The 18,903-nt window shown below is 53.1% G+C and overlaps 1 protein-coding gene across 2 annotated transcripts; it reads left to right on the top strand.

Moving 5' to 3' along the window:
- The first annotated feature begins 1,301 nt into the window (after nucleotides 1-1,301).
- Nucleotides 1,302-18,903, top strand: Amotl2 (angiomotin like 2). Of its 2 annotated transcripts, none has more exons than XM_004834265.4 (10): nucleotides 1,302-1,582; nucleotides 4,088-4,880; nucleotides 7,796-8,069; nucleotides 9,180-9,324; nucleotides 9,701-9,793; nucleotides 13,485-13,780; nucleotides 14,380-14,687; nucleotides 15,137-15,354; nucleotides 16,161-16,337; nucleotides 17,101-18,903. In XM_004834265.4, the coding sequence occupies exons 2-10, from the start codon at nucleotides 4,150-4,152 to the stop codon at nucleotides 17,157-17,159; spliced, it is 2,301 nt and encodes a 766-aa protein (XP_004834322.1). In that variant the 5' UTR covers nucleotides 1,302-1,582; nucleotides 4,088-4,149; the 3' UTR covers nucleotides 17,160-18,903. The 2 variants fall into 2 exon arrangements, with proteins under 2 accessions (XP_004834322.1, XP_021100965.1); XM_021245306.2 differs by lacking the exon at nucleotides 1,302-1,582 and adding an exon at nucleotides 2,210-2,336.

Here is an 18,903-nt window from a genome sequence, read left to right as displayed (position 1 = left end):
ATTTTGCAACCGCAGAGTGCGCAAGCCTACACCCACTCTCATACCTCTATCAAGTGTTTCCAAGAAGAATGCTGTCCATAAGGTGAGGCCATCTGGGAACTTCTCTCTTCCTTTTCATTCATAAGATTCCTACCTACCAAGTTTAGTTAGGACACTGGTATCCTGGCCATAGCTTCTCCTTGTAAGGTGACCTCTTTGTTTGGCCCAGGTGGCCTATTTTCTCATTTGTATTGGTTCTGGTCACTATTTGAAATGCAATATTTGGTTTCCAAGTAAACCACATGCACACACACACGAACTTTTAGGAGGTCTTTATTAAAAATTAACAATGTTGGGCTGGGGATTTAGCTCAGTGGTTCCAGTGCCCGCCTTGCAAGCACAAGGTCCCGAGTTCGATCCCCGGTACCAAAAAAAAAAAAAAAAAAAAAAAAAAATTAGTGTCCTCAGCCATTGAATTTGCAAACTTTCCTTGGCCCTGGTTGCCTCCAGCAAATCTAGGAATTGCAAACTCCAGGCTGAAGAGAGGGGGAAGGGTACAGCCAGGGGTAGAAATCAGCCCGACTCTCCCTGAGTGGAAGGACCCTGACCACCCACTCCCGTACTCCTGCCCCATGATCTGCAGAGGCCCTGTGTGCCCAAGTCTCAGGAAGGGCATAGAGAGCTGTGAGGGCGGCGTGAGGAGGCGTGGTGCGGTAGAGCGTCAGAGCAGGCGTCCACCTGGGAAGAGGCGGACCAGGCGCCCAGTGGAGGGCGATTCGGTTGGGTAGGTGAGGCAAATTCTGCAGATTTTTCCAACCCAGATTCACACTTCCTGTGGGGACAGTTCTTTTGAACGGCTGTAAGGTGTTTGTAAACAATAAAAGTGCAATTTTCGATCCCCGGTACCAAAAAAAAAAAGTGCAATTCAAAGGTTGCCGCTGGGAGTGAAAACGGCGGGGTTTAGGGGAGAGGCTCCGCAGCTCTTGACCAGGGAAGGGGTCCTAGGGGGAATAATACGGGTGTCTTTGCAGTCGTCCACCCAGATCCCTCGCGCAGCAAGACCCGGGCGCGCGGTGCTCGCCTCCAGGCGCCCAGCCGCCCGTAGGTTTGGGGATGACAGGTGAGAGCGAGGCAGGGATGGGGAGTGGCAGTCATGCGTCGAGTTGGATTAAAGCTTCCCCAGTGGCTCCGACGTCGAGGCTGGGGGAGGGGGCACCTCGCGACAGCGAGCCCGAGCGGCAGAGGACGGAGCTCCGGCCGGGCCCAGGGCAACCAGCGCCGCCTCCCGGGGAAAGGCGGGGGCCAGAGGGGGAGCGGGAGGAGGCGGAGGGCGGAGGGCGGAGGGCGGCGGAGGGCGGAGGAGGGCGGCGCGTCGAGAGGTTATTTGTGGTTCGCTTTGATCCCGAGGGGGAACCTGAAACTCTCACATTCCTGGCATAGCTGCCGCCTCCACAGCGGACCGACCTAGGGGCTGCGCGCTGGGGCGCGAGCGGCCAGAGCGTCGGCGCCGCCGCCGAGTGCGCACCTCTGCAGCTGAGCAGAGCCGGGCGAGCCGGCCTGGGACATCGGGGCTGAGAGCGCCAGGCACCCGCAACCCTCAGCGGTAAGCAGCGCCGCTCCGTGCTCCACAGGGACGAGCCCCGCGAGAGTCCGGGTACCCGCGCCCTGCTTTCTCCAGGATCCGGAGCACTACGCCGAGCGTTCGTCCCCCGGGTGCAGTGTGCTTTTTCGAGGCGGTCGCTGAGCCGGGCAAGGGCTGCTAGCCCAGGGAGCAGTGCGCTTGGAGCGGGGTCTGGAAGGCTCGCGGATCCCCCGGGGCTGGAGGAGGGGGCAAATTTTGAGAGCGCAGGGAGGTTTCGGATTGTGGGTTGCGGTTGGGGGGCATGGAACGTGGCTGCAGGCGCCTCAGGCTGTAGGGCCCTAGTGGCAGATTTGGCTAGGCGGGGGATACAGGTGTCATTGTCCCCCACTAGCCCAAGAATTCCTCTTTGTCTTCCTTGGAAAATCCTCTCTGGAGCCACGAACTGGCTCTCACTTAGAAAGAATGCAGCCTGCTGTCCAGCCCGGTGACGTCAGCGCTGGAGTATTTGGAAAACAAAGAGGCCTGGAAGGGAGCGAGGGAGGCGGACCTGCGAAGCTTAAGGACCTCTCCGGGCCGCGGAGTATCCTCTCCAGCTCTCCCGAAGTGCACTGGGGTCTGCCAGGGTTCGGATCCGCCCCGCTGTGATCTGATTTGGACACTAGCTGTGGTTCTTTCGGAGAGTGTGAGCCCTGGCGAGGCTGGAGGTGCGCGCTTGCTTGGCAAGGTGGCTCTCAGAGGGCGCAGTGCGCTACCTCGGTAGAGGCGCTCTGCTCTGGTAAGGGAAACCGAGTTTAGTAACAGCTCAGACATTTGGTATCCGAAAGGTTGTGCATCTCAGGCTTGACTGGGACAAATTTGCGATGAGAGGCCTCGGAGATGTGCCTATCTCACGGTCCTGGAACACTGTTGGCGCGCCTGGAATCTCTGGAAGGTTTCTGCATTCTTTCTCACCGCTCCCGGATCCTCCTCAGCAGGAGTCAGCCCAGACAGTGATTAACTTGGGAAATGCCCTGCAGATGAAACTCCATACGAATTGATTCCTGCTTGCTTGTTTTGCCCCTGGTACTGGAGTCTTGGGGGTGTGGACGATGATTGGGTGCACGCTCACCCCTCCTCCCAATCTAGGAGGCCTGGGAGTGGGGAGTGGATTGGGAATGGCTGCTATGCCAACATGACAAGCCTGAGGCAGGGCACCAGGGCTGGTTTTGTGGTGGAGGAGAGGCCACATTCCGCTCTCCCTCCACCCCCCATACACACAGCCTGTGGCAGCGTGGAGTTTCCTTGTTTTTCCCTGGATCTCAGTTTAGAGGTTTGTGTTGGAGGAGGTTGTGGAAATGAAGCTGGGTGAGGGCGGCAGGCAGCTTCCCAGGCCCTGAGCCATTGGGAGGCCAGTCACAAAAGGGACCCACTTCCTTGGATACGATCTCCTCAAACCTTTGACTCACAGTTCCTATCCTTCAGACCTATAAGGTTGTTACTGATGTCAAGAACGATACTGAGTGTCCTAGTGGGCTTTTCCAGTAGCAAATGTGTGCAGAGAGGGGATGATCATAATTAGGAGGACCTGCAGTTCTTTCTTTCCCCTGGCTCCCATGCTGTTTCTGTGAGCACTCACTAGGTGGCTGGCCTGCTAACCTTTTTGCCCCATCTCACAAAACCATTGTCCCATTGTATTCGGTCTTTCTTTTGTCATCCCTTTTCCCCAATTCAGAGGTGGTTTCTCCCTCTTCTTGTTCACTTTGCACAGTGATTGCCAAGGTCATCCATGACAAGGGTTCTCAGATTCGTTTTATCAGCAGCCTTTGATGAAGCAGAGCCCAGGATCTGTCCTCCAGGAGTTGCGAGGTTCAGCAAGAGTTAGGGAAGCCTGTATATGGCTTATGGGGGTAGACGGGAGTACCTTGTGCCAGGGCTGGCCACAAGGCGTCTTCATTCTAGGGGTACCTGGGAACTGTCGCCCAGGCTCCTATGGGGTCAGTTCATTCTTTAAACAGGAGTCCTGTTGATTTCTGGTCTGGGCAGCTAAGTGGTTAGATCTGAGCTAAGCTGGCCAGAGGGTCATCCATGAAGATGTTTGCTGGGTGGCTGACTTCAGAGGGCTGCTGTTTCTGTTGGATTACTTTCTGGTCTGCTGTCATATTTCTCTAGGGTTAATAAGTCTCTGTGAATGTCATTACAATGGTAATCATTTGCCAAGGATTTACAGTGTTCCAGGAGCTCAGCGGTTATTGTCTCTCTTAAATCCCAACCGTGTGGCAAGCAGTATTCATTCATTTCATTTTTTAAATGAAAAAACTGAGGCTTGGAGGTTAAGTAATTTGCTTTAATCAATTGGGAACAGCACTGGCAGTTGAACCCAGGCTTGTGTGAAACTCACCTACCCCAGTATTGCTGTTTACCATTATGCTTGCAACCAGACTGTAATAGAATGTTGTCCCCTTTCTCATGTGATCTCTCTCTCTCTCTCTCTCTCTCTCTCTCTCTCTCTCTCTCTCTCTCGCTCTCTCGCTCTCTCTCTCTCTCCAGGTGCTCTGGGGTCAGGTGCCTGCTGGCCATTGTCTAGGCAGGTGTGTGTAAGCCAAACAATCATGAGGACCCTGGAAGACTCCTCTGGGACAGTCCTGCACCGCCTCATCCAGGAGCAGCTCCGCTATGGCAACCTGACGGAAACACGTACACTGTTGGCCATCCAGCAGCAGGCCCTTAGGGGTGGGGCTGGAGCTGGGGGCACAGGGAGCCCCCAGGCCTCTCTGGAGATCTTGCCACCCGAGGACAGTCAGGTGCTGCAGCAGGCCACCAGACAGGAGCCCCAGGGCCAGGAGCACCAGGGTGGTGAGACCCACCTGGCAGAGAATACCCTCTACCGGCTGTGCCCACAGCCCAGCAAGGGTGAGGAGCTGCCTACCTATGAGGAGGCCAAAGCCCACTCGCAGTACTATGCAGCCCAGCAGGCAGGGCCACGGCCACACGTCAGCGAACGGGATCCTCGTGGGGCCCCTGGAGGCAGCCGCCGGCAAGATGAGGCCTTACGGGAGCTGAGGCATGGGCACGTGCGCTCGCTGAGTGAACGGCTTCTGCAGCTTTCCCTGGAGAGGAATGGTGCCCGAGTCCCCAGCCACATGAGCTCCTCTCACAGCTTCCCACAGCTGGCTCGAAGCCAGCAGGGCCCTCTACCCCGGGGCCCTCCTGCTGAGGGCCCAGAGACCCGTGGACCCCCACCACAGTACCCCCATGTTATAACCTCTCATGAGACTACTGCTGTCACTGACCCGAGGTACCGCGCCAGAGGTAGCCCGCACTTCCAGCATGCTGAAGTCAGGTAACTACACCCATTGTGGCCTTTCAAGCTCCTCGATTTCTTCCAGTGTAGTCTCCCAGGGAGGAGAGCTTCAGTGTCCTCTCCTGGCCAGGAGTCTGAGCTGATAAGATCACTAGCCCGCTCTACCCCTTCCAGCTCCAGAGGCTGCCTGATGTAACCCCCTCCTTCCTTGAAGAGAGAAGGCAGACTCAAAGGCTGGAGGAGAGGAGAATTTAGCCAAGGTCACATAAGTTAGCATCATTGCTTTGGTTCAGAGATAGATACCACTGTCTGCTTAGCAGTAGCAGTCAACTAACTAAGGTTCCCAGGGGTTAGGAAATGTAGCAAGGGTTAGAGGCAAGATTGCAGAAAGAACCTCCTAAGGACAAAGAATGAGAGTCATTGGCAAATTGTTCTCAAGAAGAAAGAAGATGGGACTTCCCCTGGAGGTTTTGTTTTTGTTTCGGTGGAGAGCTTGCTTTCTGTGTCAGGAGAGAGGTGTTCCTAATGAGACTGAAAGATCCAGGTGGCCACCCTAAAGACCACTTTGTCAGAGCTGTCCTGTCACTGTGTTCATTTCCTTTTAAGCTTTTCCATGTGCCTATAGCTAGTAGTAGGACAGGAGTCTGGAGATGAGTTCCTTTCTGTGGAGGCTCAGAAGGGATTGTTAGAGTTTGACTAAGTATGAAGGAAAGCCACGAGAGGATGTGCTTTGATTAAGCTTCAAAAGCTGAATCCATGGGTAACACATGTCTGCATGTAGAGAAAAGGAGCATAAGGGCCAGAATGGAAGGGAGGGACCTGGGAGGCAGGAAGCCAGATAATTGCAGAAATGAGTGTTCCTGGAAATGAGGGTCTGCCTCAGTGATCTCAGCTGGCTCAGCGCCTTCTCCAGAGAGGCAGACACATCCATCACTGTTGCATCATCCCTTTGGGACATCCAGGGAATGCCACCAGAGGGGCCTGTGGATTTATGAACTCCCCGTGGTGGCTCAGGGTCAAAGTCTGATTCTCTTCACACCTGCTGAGTCTTCATTTAGTCACTCACTTTCCCATCATTTGGTCTACTGGGGAAGATGCCTTTCCTTGCTCTCAAGAAATGAGTAAGTAGTGTGACAGCATTGGTGTGGAGGAACCATGGGATGAAGCCTCATGGGCTTTCTCCAGCTCCAACCCCTCCAGACTCCCACTTTATCTCCCTTCTCAGGGCTGGTCAGGAAGAGTTTCGGAAGCTGAGTCGTGGTTTCTTCTTTTGGACTAGCCCTATTGAACCATGTCAGGAAATGATAATATCATAGCAGGGAAGTAGACCGAAGGAGAACAAAAAGGGAAGGGGGAGAGCAAGGGGAAGGGAAAGCAAGTGTGGCGGGAAAGGAGACACTATTCTTTCTTGCAGCTAAGTCATCCCCAAAGAATGCTACTGTGTCTGCCTGCTCCCATGCAGAGGCAGCAGGTTTCAGGAGCCACCCTGAGAATGGCCACATTATCAGAGAAAGCGGAGTTTGGACATTCCATGGGGCATGGGGCTCTGCTCAGCTGTCACTGGAAGCCTCACTTTAGGTAGCAGGGAAATGCACCTGCTGCTTTCTCTTTTCAGCTGACAAATGAAGACTGTTGGGTGTTGGGGACAGGGACTTGAGCCTAGGGTCTAATAAGAGCCAAGGGAGCCCTGGGCTGTACGAGTGGAATGGGTATAGGTGTTGAGCAGATGGATCCAGGAGTGGAATTCAGTTTTTATGTGCTTCTAAAACTTGAAAATTTCTTTATGAATGGAAGCAGTTGTGATGCTTGGAGTCACAAGGCCTTTGAAAGGCCCTGTGACTTCCCATGCCTCTCTTTGCTCCTTCCTTCAACACAGAGCCCTGAGGGTGATGTTATACCAGTAGAACATTATCCCTCTGCAGCCTCCTAACCCAAAGGCAGTCCTCAGACTTTAAACTTAGAGGAGGCTAAGGTCCCTCCTGGGAAAGCTGAGATGACCTGCCATTAAGGGAGTGCTTGCTATCTCCCAGCAACTACCAGTTCTTACCTGTGAGGCCGGAGACCCTCCTGATACAGCAGAGAAATAGCCACACTGTGGGCCTGTGGCACTTGCCCAAGATCTAACAGCTGGAGCTGAGATTTGAACCCTATGTATCACACTCTTACCCTGACATCTGTCTTACTGATGTCACCTTAAGCAAAGCCCTCTAGGAATGTTCTAGGAGTTGAGAGGATGGGTACTAAGACCTGACATAGGAAGAAGAAAACTTGAGTGTGCCACTTCAGTGGACCTGAAACTGAGGACTTGTAACAAACACAGGGTAGCTGCTGGGCCCAGCTACTCAACTGCCCTGGGGTCTTGGAAGACTATCTGTTTTGTTATGAACCATGTGACCTCTAGAACCAAAACGAAACTTCTATTGATTAGAAAGCTCAAGGGTGCATTTTCTTTTTTGAGGCAGGGTCTCGCTCTGTAGTTCAGGCTGGCCCTTGAACTCACTATATACCCCAGGCTGGCCTCAATTCTCGATGATCCTCTTGCCTCAGCCCCTCGAGTGCTAGAATTATGAATGTGCACCACCACACCTGGCCCAAGGGTGCATATTGGGGGGGGGGGGTACCGGGTCCTTGTGCTTTCGAGGCAGGCGGTGGAACCACTGAGCTAAATCCCCGGCCCTCAAGGGTGCATTTTTAACAAAACCTTATCGGAGCACTAGTTCCTGTGAGGCCTAGGATGGCTTAGGGTGATCCTTAAGGCCTTGGCCCTAGTGAGGCAAGGCATGACATCCTGGCATTCATCCCCTCCAGCCCTGCTCTCTGGCTCAGCCACCATTTGGGAAGGACCCTCCCTACTGGTCACTGCCTAACGCGGGAGATGCTGTGTAGTTAACAGTTTATTAGTATTAGCAGTGGGGAATCTGAGGTCTCTGAGTGTCATGTCTTCTATTCCCCAGGATCCTGCAGGCCCAAGTACCTCCTGTGTTCCTCCAGCAGCAGCAGCAGTACCAGTACCTGCAACAGCCCCAGGAGCACCCTGCACCCCCACATCCGGCTGTTCTCGGTCATGGGACTCATGGTCTGGGAGTGGAGGGATCAGCAAGTGTCCAGGCCTCCTCAGCCACCGTGGGGAGTCCCCATCTGGCCCAGATGGAAGCTGTGTTGAGGGAGAATGCCAGGCTCCAGAGGGAGCTGGAGAGCTCAGTAGAAAAGGCGAGCTGCATTGAAAAGGTAGGCTTGCTGGGATCTCAGGGTAGGAAAGGTAGGGCCCTCCAGGGTCTGATGAGGGAGTGGGCAGGGTAAAGGGAGGCAGAGGAGTCTGAGAGCCTACATCTGGCTGGATTTTTGTGTTTCTGGCCCCTATCCCCCCTTCACTCCTCATGCACCTCCCCAGCTGACTCCAGACAGCTGGGGAACAGCCGAGAGGCCAGCAGAGCAGGCCTGGAGCATGAGCAGTTGCTGGCCAGTGGCAGTTAGAAAGACCTCATTCACGAGCTCCTTGCTCACTCACACCCTGCCTCTGCACACACCGCCTCCCTTGGACACCTCCCACAGAGAGCTCTTTGTGTCCCCCACACAACAGCTAGTCTGTTCCAGGCCAAAGAGAAAGTCCCTCCTCTTGGAAAAAAAAAACGACTTGTTGGCATGGCAAGCCAGCTAGGAGCACGTGCTGGACCTGTGGCCGCAAAGTGGGAGGGGCAGTTGGGACCAGGGTGGCCCTCTTTGTGGATAATGGCAAAGGGTGAAGCAGAGACTCCAGAGAGGTTCAGGCTCAGGTCTGGTGCCCCCTTCTTTAGTGAAGGCTTAGAGTTGTGAGCTAAGGTCCAGCTTCAGCAGATAGCCTCAGGCCCGCCTGTCATGTTTGGTTGAATCAGACCACCCAGAACATGCCCATCCTAGCCCCCTTGTCCTCAGATTTCTCAGCAGACACCAGCCAAAGGACAATGGGAATAGAAAAGCTGTATTTAGGTGCCTTGGAAGTGGTCCCTTGCTGAGTTCCTGGCCCAGGATACAGTCAGCATCTGGTCCTTTGGGCACCAGGTGGGACCCTTGGTGCTGGTCCCAGCAGTCTGGCCCTCCTTAGGAAGTTGCAGGCTTCTGACTATCCCACTAGAGCCACTTAGGTTTTTTGCTTGCTTTTTGTCTTTTTTGGTACTGGGGCTCGAACTCGGGACCTTGTGCTTTCAAGGCAGGCGGCGAAACCACTGAGCTAAACCCCCGGCTTTTGCTTGCTTTTTATCTTCTCCTCTCTCCCTTTTTCTGGTGTAAAGTGGGAGGTCTGCCGAGGATCAGTACCTGGGAGCCCTGTCCTTCCTTCAGCTCTGCTTGTGCCTCTTGCAGCTGGAGAATGAAATCCAGCGGCTCTCTGAAGCCCATGAGAGCCTGACAAGGGCCTCTTCCAAGCGTGAGGCCCTGGAGAAGACCATGCGGAATAAGATGGACAGTGAAATGAGGCGGTTGCAGGACTTCAACCGTGATCTTAGAGGTGAGAACCAGGCACACAGTGGAAGAGCCGGGGAGCATCTGCAGAGCTTTGCTGTTCTGGGGGAAAATCCCTAATCTCTGTTCTCTGCAAACCTAAGTGCAAGTTGACTCCAAAGCCAGGCTGAGACTCTTTGGGGGACACCCTGATGGAGAGATGCTTGTCTCTTGTGTTCTGGGCCTTGGAGCGCCTCATGGGTCCCCAGCATGTGGTCCCAACAAAGGATGTTTCCTCCTAGGTGGCTGAGTTGGGCCTCCCCTCCTCGAGCTTAGAGGAGGCAGCTTAGAGGAGGCAGCGGCATCAATAGAGCCCCAGGGAAAATCCCAGGCAGGCAGCATTGCCTGACACTAGAACATCTGTCTTTCTTCATTTGAAACAGAGAGATTGGAATCTGCAAACCGCCGCCTGGCAAGCAAGACCCAGGAGGCCCAGGCGGGCAGTCAAGACATGGTGGCCAAGCTGCTTGCTCAGAGTGAGTAGGGGGTCCCACTAAGAAGCCTGGCCAGGTGTGCAAATAATGATACCACAATGGCCCCTCTGGATGGTGAGGTGGCCCTCTCCCTTGCAAAGTGGTACTTTAGGTAGAGGTTTACTAAATGGGTACTTTATGCCCAACACAGGACCAGACCTCAGTGAAGGGGTGGCTTCCAAAGAGGAATAAGGTCTGGTTCTATATTTGTTGGGAAGAGCAATCAGTACCTGTGAGAAAGCTGGGCAACAGTGATGCTCTGAGCTGTGATACTGACCATCAGTGTAGGGTTGTCCAAAACAGGGACATGGCAGGGGGAGATGGGGCAGGGAAGCCCTGGCAACCAGGAATGAAGAATCAGAGTTTCCTGGGGACTTCCAAGCAACAGAAAGCCTTGAAATGGGAATATGAGAAGCTTCTAAGCCTAGTGGACCTGGGCCATAGCAAAGCTGCCAACAATCTATAAAGAAGGGGTTCAGGAAGCTTCTCTCTAAAGGGGGATGTGTGGTCATCCTTGAAGGACAGATCATTGCCCGGTCCGCCCCTTCCTCCCTCCCTCCCTTCCTTCACTCATTTGTTCATTAGCAGAATTGGGCTAAGCATCTGGCAGGTATTTTAGCAGAGGGAGAAAACAGGCCCAAGAAATGGGAAGGTCACAAAAGGTGCGATGAGCATGAAACAGAAGCATGAGACCAAGAGTGTTCCTGATCCCGGAGACTAATAATGAGGAGGTCCCTGGTGGACTGGGCAACCTGTGGGACCAGCAGGGATGGAGATGCAATTAGATGGCTCCAGTGAAGGTGCATGGAGGGGCTGGGGGCCAGAGAGGGAACCCTGAGCTCAGCGGTGGAAAGAGGCTCAGAGTCCCACAGGGATGAGAATGGCTGGTTTCTGGGTAAGGTGGCTTGGAGGAAGGAACCCATCAGAAAACCTACTGTGAGTGGTAGAGTGCCCAGAAGCAACATGAGGGCTGTCTGCCTGGCAGCACCCCTTTCAAGACCACTCAGCCCTGGACAGCGCCTCCCGCTGTATCCCAGTCCAATGCCAGGTTGGGAATAGGAAAACAAAGGCTAAGGGGATTGACGAGATTGGCAGGAGGTAGGCTAGCCTGTTCTGGCCTGGCTAAGGGTCTCTGGAAGGGAGTATGGGGGAAAGCGGTACAGACCTGGGGGTTACCTTGGGAGTCTGGAGAGCTGGAGCTGGTAGGCAAGGCAGATGGGGGTGCTCTGTGGGGGAGGGAGGGCTTTTAGAGCCTGACTCTCCCAAAGAAAGGAAGTGGAGGGGGGCGGTTGCTGGAAGGCTGCGAAGGGGAGAGGAGGGGGAGGCTGCCCGGGAGGCGTTTCCGCTCCCTGGGGAGTGAGCGAGCGCCAGGCTGTTCTTGGCTTCGCGCTGGAGCCATTAATCTCGCAGGCAGCCGCGGGTGACCTGAATGCCTGGCATTCCTGAGCCGCTGGGCTGTTCCGCTCCCGCCCCGCTTCCCCCTCCCGCTCGCTTCCCCCTCCCGCTCGCTTCCCCCTCCCGCTCGCGCTCGCGAGTGCCAGAGCCTGGCGCCCTTCGGCCCTCCGGGCTTTGGGAGGCTGGGAGGAGGCAGGGAGGAAGCAGGGCGAGCACAAAGGCAGACTGGGCCTGGCAGTGGGGAGACTCTTGGCTCAAGGCTCACCTGCATCTCCCTGTCCTGTCCCTTTTTTTTTTTTGGTACCAGGGATCGAACTCGGGTCCTTGCCCTTGCGGCTAAACCACTGAGCTAAATCCCCGGCCCCAGTCCCTTTGGCAAGGGCACATTTCTCACTAGCCCACTCACACACTGTCTTCAAGGTGCCTGCTGGCAGCAGACCACGGTTTTATTAGGTCCTCTTGGCCCCTAAGGGCCAGCCTCCCAGCCCCCACCAGGGCACCTTAGAGGTTGTACAAAGCTGCAGGAAGTTTCTGGAAGCAGAAGGCTGGATCCCCTGCCTCCACCACTCCAAGCAGTTCTCTGGGAGGATGTCTGGTCGACCGTTTTTGTTCATGGTGTCAGGCAGCACTAGCACAGAGTGTAGCCATCACATACATTCCTATCTGCTTTTCCCCCTAAGCAAGCTGTGCAGCCCTCAGCACCCTCCCTGGGCATCCTGAAGTCTGCTTGCTCTGCTCCCTTGTCTTCTCACCCAGAGCCTCAGATTCCTGGACTTTAAGATGGAACAGTGTTCTACTCCCTGGTCATGCCGAGGTTGGGATGAGATACAGGCTTTTTTCCGTTTCCAAGCTGTAGGGAACACCATCTGAGTCCAAACCTGCCTGCTCCCTCCCCGCACCGACTGAATGTTAAGGCAGGAGAATGTGAAGGGTTCCATTTCTTTATCATCACCCTTCTACATCTTTTCCCTCCATGCCAAAGAATGAAACCAGCCAGCCTTCAGAATTCCAGAGTAAGCCAGGATTGCCTGTGTCCCCTTTCCTGCCCTGAGTCAGTGAATGCCCTTTCTGTGTGCTAAGGGCACTGTTCAATATGACAGGTTCAAACATGGCCCAAAGATTAAAATAAATGAGAAATAAAGTTAACATCCAGGTTCCCCATCTTGCCACATTTCAAGTGCCCAGTAGCCACATGTGGCCTAGTGGCTACTGTTTGGATGGCACAGTATAGAATAATTCCACTGTAACAGAAGAGTCTACTAGATCAGAGTGCTGCTCCAGAGGCAGTGCTTTGGGTTCATTAGGCAGGCCCCACAGCCTGTTCTTTCCTTCTCTCCAGCAGGGTAGGCATCTACTCCTCAGGAGACTAGTCTGACACGTCCAGAGGGCAAGGCACAGAAGTGGACTTAGCTTAGAGGATGGACTGAAGACCCAGTGATTTGGTCAGGGTCTCATTTGGGCCAGCTATTTGGAGAAAGTCTTTAAGCATAGTGCCCCTGGGCAATTAACAAGATGATTTAAAAGTCAAGATAGCTGGAACTTCAGGCACAAATCTTTGGACCAGAGTCATTTTCACTGTGCTGTAGAGTTTGCATTCCTTTGTGAGCTTGGTTGCCTACATCTAGATTGGAAAACCATGAACAGAAGTGTGGCACTTAATAGGAGAGGCCTGGGTTTACAGAATAAGCCCTGGGGCACACATTGGGAGGGAGCCCTTTAAGGGCAAGTGTCTCACACTACAGCCAGACAGCCAGCCAGGACCTTTGGAATCAGTGCAACTTGGGTTCCCATTTGGCAGTACCATTCTCTTCTTATATTTCTTCCTCTATAAGGGGGAGGGGGCAAAAATCCTACCTGGAGAGGCTGGAGGATTCAGTGAAATAAGATGTGGGGCAGCAAATGGTGTTTTTCTTCTTCCTTCCTTGTCCTCCCACTTGAACACTGACCATGCCACAGTCCTCTTGAGCCTTCATTTTCTCATCTGTAAATGGGAATAACAGACCTGTCTTACCATCTCTAGTCATCCCGAGGCTCAAGAGAAATGGTGGCTGTGTTTTGGAGATGGTGACATCTGGCACAATTGGAAGTGTCTTAGCAGAGAGATAGTGTGGCATAGTTGTTACCTCAAGGGTCCCGCTGCCTGCCGTGTCCTCCTCTCCTGTGAAATAGGGTTGATCACCCGACCTAACTCCTAGGCTTCTTGAGAGGGTGAGAAGCAGTTGCCAACACACAGCCTAACAGGCAGTGGAGGCAGTGAGGGTCCTCACCATCCCTGACCAAGCCCCTCTCCTCCCTGCAGGCTATGAGCAGCAGCAGGAGCAAGAGAAGCTGGAGCGTGAGATGGCACTGCTGCGCAGTGCAATCGAGGACCAGCGGCGACGGGCCGAGCTGCTCGAGCAGGCTCTGGGCAATGCACAGGGCCGTGCAGCACGAGCGGAGGAAGAGCTGCGAAAGAAGCAGGCCTATGTGGAGAAGGTTGAGCGGCTGCAGCAGGCACTTGGGCAGCTGCAGGCTGCCTGCGAGAAGCGAGAGCAGCTGGAACTACGTCTGCGGACACGCCTGGAGCAAGAACTTAAGGCCCTGCGTGCACAGCAGGTGAGCTGGGCAGGCCAGTGAGGAAAACAGAGCTAGAGCAGCATCTGAGGTGCCAGCTCCCCAACTACCTCCCCAGTTCTAGGTTTGGAGGCCAGGTCTGAGGGCCCTGGGAACCCCTGGCCTAAACGCAGGCCCCGAAAAGCAAGGGCAGTTGATCTGTGTCCTAACTTTGCTGCATGCTTCTGTTCATCCACTTGTCACAGCAAAGACTGCCACTTGGCCTGTGTCCAGGCTTGGGAGTCACCTTTCCTCGGCAATAGCACAGGTTGGCATCAGTGATAGGTAGAGAAAGTAGGCTGCTATTAACCTTCATGTAGAAGACTGGCCAACTCTCATCTACCTCCCCAAGATAGAAAGGAAGTTGGTCTCCCAGGTCCTGGATCTTTATTTTCACTTGGGCTTCTGTGTAAACATTTCTCAGTGTTTACAAACCAGATAGTTCTGTCTCCACTCCCATCCTTACCTTACCCACAGAGGTAATTATTGATAGCACTCCTGGTCCAGTCCAGAGAATTTATTATATAAACTCTTATGTCCACAAGGACCCATAACCACCATACCCCAACCTCCACCTTGACGTGATGCTCCTTGTTCTGCAGAGACAGGCAGGCACCCCCAGTGGGGGCAGCAGTAATGGTGGGTCCCCTGAGCTCAGTGCCCTGCGACTGTCAGAACAACTGCGGGAGAAGGAGGAGCAGATCCTTGCACTGGAGGCCGACATGACCAAGTGGGAGCAGAAGTATTTGGAGGAACGTGCCATGAGACAGTTTGCCATGGATGCAGCCGCCACTGCAGCTGCCCAGCGTGACACCACTCTCATCCGACACTCCCCCCAGCCCTCTCCCAGCAGCAGCTTCAATGAGGGCCTACTCACCAGTGGCCACAGGCATCAGGAGATGGAAAGCAGGTTCGGCATTGCAGACAGGCCAGGGCACTTAAGACACAGGGTACAGTCTCTGCCCTGTCCTTGATCCCTGGTAAACAGGTCCCTGTCCCTACTCAGCTCAGCAATCCCTCTGCTTCTAGGCTGACCCTGCATGTTTGGCACACCAGGAATTGTAAGCATGGTCTGACTGTGCAGGTGCTGGGGCATCCAGGCTGTGCACCCCAATCCCCAGTGTTGCCCTCCAGGATGAGGGTCATGTCCCTCATGACCTGCTTAGACAATGTGAGAAGGGCCCAGCACCTCACGTGCCCTGGCTCTAAGAGCATCAGCTCCACTCCAGGTCCGAACTGTAAGGGCAAGACGGTCCCATGTGGCTTTAGGGAGGGCTTTCTCACCACCTTCCACAAGGTGGGAAGTCTAGAGTTTCTTGACTGTGGGTCTGATCATGTGGACATGGTCTCCTTTCCTAGGCTAAAGGTGCTCCATGCCCAGATCCTGGAGAAGGATGCTGTGATCAAGGTCCTTCAGCAGCGCTCCAGGAAGGACCCTGGCAAAGCTGCCCAGGGGTCCCTGCGGCCAGCCAAGTCAGTGCCATCCATCTTCCCGGCTGCAGTGGCAGGGACCCAGGGCTGGCAAGGGCTCTCATCAAGTGAGCGGCAAGCAGATGCTCCTGCCCGGTTGACGATAGGTAAGAAGAGGCTGATAGTGTGTAAAGAAAGGAGTTGCTATTGGGCATGGGCACAGATTATCAGACCTTTCCTCTCAGAACCAAGGCTCCTAGGAACCAGAGCTTCCTGACTCCTACTGAGACTGGCTCAGTGACCCTACAGCCTCTCTCTTGCTTGTGTCAAGAGGAGTGTCAGGCCCATCTCCATGCATTCCATCATCATAGGCCCCAGCCACCTAACCAGCCAAGCAAAAATGAAGTTTTCTGTATAGATACACCTTCTAGGCAAGCCCTTTCTCCTCTTCCTCCTTAGCAGATACCACAGAAATTCTAGATTTCATTTACATAGAAATGTTCTACCACTCTAAACACTTGGAAACTAATCCAACCTGATAGTTACTCCCTTTTTAAAACAAGTGTTCGCTGGATGTGGTGTCACATGTCTGTAGTACCAGCTACTCAGGAAGCTGAGGCAGGAGTTGAAGACCACCCTGGGAAAATTAGCAAGATCCTGTCTGAAAAGAAAAAAAGCCTAAGGGTGTAGCTCAGTGCTCCGTAGATTCAATCCCCAGCATAAGGGGCTGGGGTATGGGGATAGAAGCATTTAGCCTTACCAGAGTTGTTGCAGATCAAGAGATGCCCTGGGCGGGGGATTTAGCTCAGTGGTACCACCTGCCTGGCAAGCACAAGGTCCTGAGTTCAATCCCCAGTACCAAAAAGCAAAAAGAAAAAGAGATACCGAGTAGGTCAAGTTCATTGAGATGTTCTTCACTGGGGCTACATATTTAAGCCAGGTATTAACCACCAAACTCCTTCCTTGCCTACAGACAGGGCACCCATGGAAGAGCCAGTGGTTGCAGCTCCCCTCCCGACCCATGCCAAACATGGGAGTAGAGATGGGAGCACACAGACCGATGGCCCTTCGGAGAGCACCTCTGCTTACCTGACATCAGAGCCCGACAGCCTTCCCAGCTGCAGCAGTGGCCAGAGGGCAGCCTCTCTGGGTGAGCCCCCACTCCCTCCTGACTTCAGTGCTGAGCTGTCTGAGTGTGTGCTGGGGTGTGAGCTGGGATGCCAAGACCCCCTCTTCCCAAATGCTTCCTGGTCACTGCCCACCCTCCACGGGGAGCTCTACATGGTGAAAAGTGAGGAGAGGTCTGGCTTACTCCAGTGTGAGGATGAGGCCTGTTGGTGCATGAGTAGAGGAATTGGAAACCCCGAATGGAGATAGATCCGGAATTCAGAAGCACAGCGGCCCAGTGGAAAGCACTGTCTCTCCTCCTCCATCCTTTCCTTACATATTTCACTGCCAGTCTGCGTACCTAAGATACTGGAGCTTGTCAGGTTATCCTGATGGCACTCACAAGTTGGAAACTGTGTAAAAGGAGTCTGGGAAGGAGAAACTTAAGAAGAGGGCCTTTCTTCTCTTGCTCACTCCCCTTTCACATTAGCTTCTGCATATTTGCCTGGGCCTCATGATCTCAGAAAGCCACAGGCATGAAAAGAATGTTGCAGCCTCCCTCCCTCGGGGCTCTCCATGGCTTCTTTCAAGCCCTCTAACCAGTTCAAAATCACAAACACGTCATCCAGGCTAGAGGGTGGTCTGGTCCGAGAGAGTTGGGAAGAAGCAGAGCATTGTGCCTGGTTGACCAGACTGTGGGAACCTGGGTACCTGGTCTTAAAAGTTTTTAAAGGGCAAAGATTTTAAAAAGAGCAGTCTAGTGACACTCATGGCATGTACCTGTGTTCTTGTCCCTCTCTCTCCAGACTCTATAGTTACATCCAGAGTCCAGGACTTGTCGGATATGGTGGAGATACTGATCTAAAGAAGGTGGTTCCTTGGAGACCCTGAATCATGCCCTCCCTTCTTCTGCCACTCTCGGCCATTCCAGTGTCCCCTAACTCCAGCTTCCCTACTTTCCCTACCCACTGACCGTCTGATCCCAGGAGCTCAGAGAGGAGTGCTGCAAGGCAGAGGGAGCTGAGAGAAACCAGCACCCCAGGAGGTTCCACTTAAGCTACATTCTACCTGTGCCAATGGAGAATGCTGATTCACCCTTTACCTGCTGCTGGGGTAGCACCAGAAAACCCAGAAGGGATCTGAGCCCCCTCTGCCCTGCCAGTTGGCATTTAGGCAAGAAATGAGAGGGGATATGTTGGTTTGGGGAGCAGATTCCCAAGGGTGGTTGCCCATGGCACCAAGCAGGGTAACCAGGCCAACCATGTTTCTCTCTGGCTAAATGTAGTTCCAGCCAGCCTCATCTGCTCTTCAGCTCCTCACTGCCTTCTTGGGAACACAAGACTTGAATCTTTTAGGGACTGTTGAGGATGTGAATCTTGCAGAAGTCACAGCTTCACCCCTCACTTGGAATGGATTAAGGCCCATTCAGTGGACTGGGGGGACAATATGTGGTTTGTATATAATTCCCTTTCTTATGGAACAGAACATTGTGGCATGTTGGTTCAGGTTGGTCTCCATGGGCCATGCTCATTGTCCCTGCCACCATGATGTCTGAAACTTCTGACTGACTGCCCAGTTATTCCTCCTTCTTGACTTCTTGGTCCATGGTGTTTGACGTGGGTTGATTCACAGGATGTTGGTTCTTTTTGGCTGTTTAGATCTTGTCTTAAATACGATCCCCATCACCAGCCTTTTGAAAGTTCTATCCCTGGGACAACCTATCAGTTTGATTATAAACTCTGAGCCAGATGAAATGAGCCGCCACACACAGACATCTGCCATGCCCACCGGTGCACATGGGTGGCCCTGTCCAGTACAAGTTCTCTCTGAGGAAACTGGAGAAGTTGTCTTGTTCTCATAAATCTCTTTGTTCCCACCTGGAGGGACTGGGAAAGGGAACTCTGCTGTCCAAAACGAGTCAATTAGCTACAATGTGTAACTCAGATCGTCCTCTTAAGTGGAGTCTCTCCCCCGTGAGGCTGGCCCCTCAAGCTCCCCATCCCAAGCGCTGAAGCTGGGCCAGATACTTGGAATTAAGGTAAAAGCATCCCACCTGGCAGCCTACAGCAACAGTGACTGACTTCTGGTCTTAAAGTCCCCCAATTCAGCCATAGGAGCTATTGGTGGGTTTTAGCAATTTTGTCCTTTCTCTTTTCAGTTTTCCTTAAAACTTGTTGTTGTATTTTTCTTCACTGTTTTTAGATTCAATATGTCTTGTTTTATTTCCATGAATTTCTTTTTTAAACATTTGCATTTGCTGGACAATTGCATATTTTTTTTAATTCCCCCACCCCTGTTTAAAGCTGAAAAATACATTTGGTTCATGTGCATTGTTTACAAAGCAAAAAGAAGGAAAAAAAAAAGGCAAAAAAATATTGTGAAAGGTGAAAAAAAAAACTTAATATATTTTGGATTAATATTTGGTATTTCTTTTAAAGTATTTTTTGTGCTGTGAACGTTTTCTGCCAAAGACCATGATGTGTGTATATGTTTAAGTTATCATAAATATTTAAAATGTAAACATGGCTGTTTTGTTATGCCACCCTTTACCAGGACTGCTGCTGCATTCCACTGGGTATAACAGTATTTTAATAAAAAAATTATTGGCA

The sequence above is a fragment of the Heterocephalus glaber genome, unplaced genomic scaffold (assembly GCF_053883595.1).
Source record: "Heterocephalus glaber isolate CG9 unplaced genomic scaffold, H.glaber_assembly_v1.0 deba00001504, whole genome shotgun sequence".
NCBI classification, from domain to species: domain Eukaryota; kingdom Metazoa; phylum Chordata; class Mammalia; order Rodentia; family Bathyergidae; genus Heterocephalus; species Heterocephalus glaber.
The sequence above is the reverse complement of the archived record's forward strand: the minus strand, read 5'-3'. Positions and strand labels throughout refer to the sequence as shown.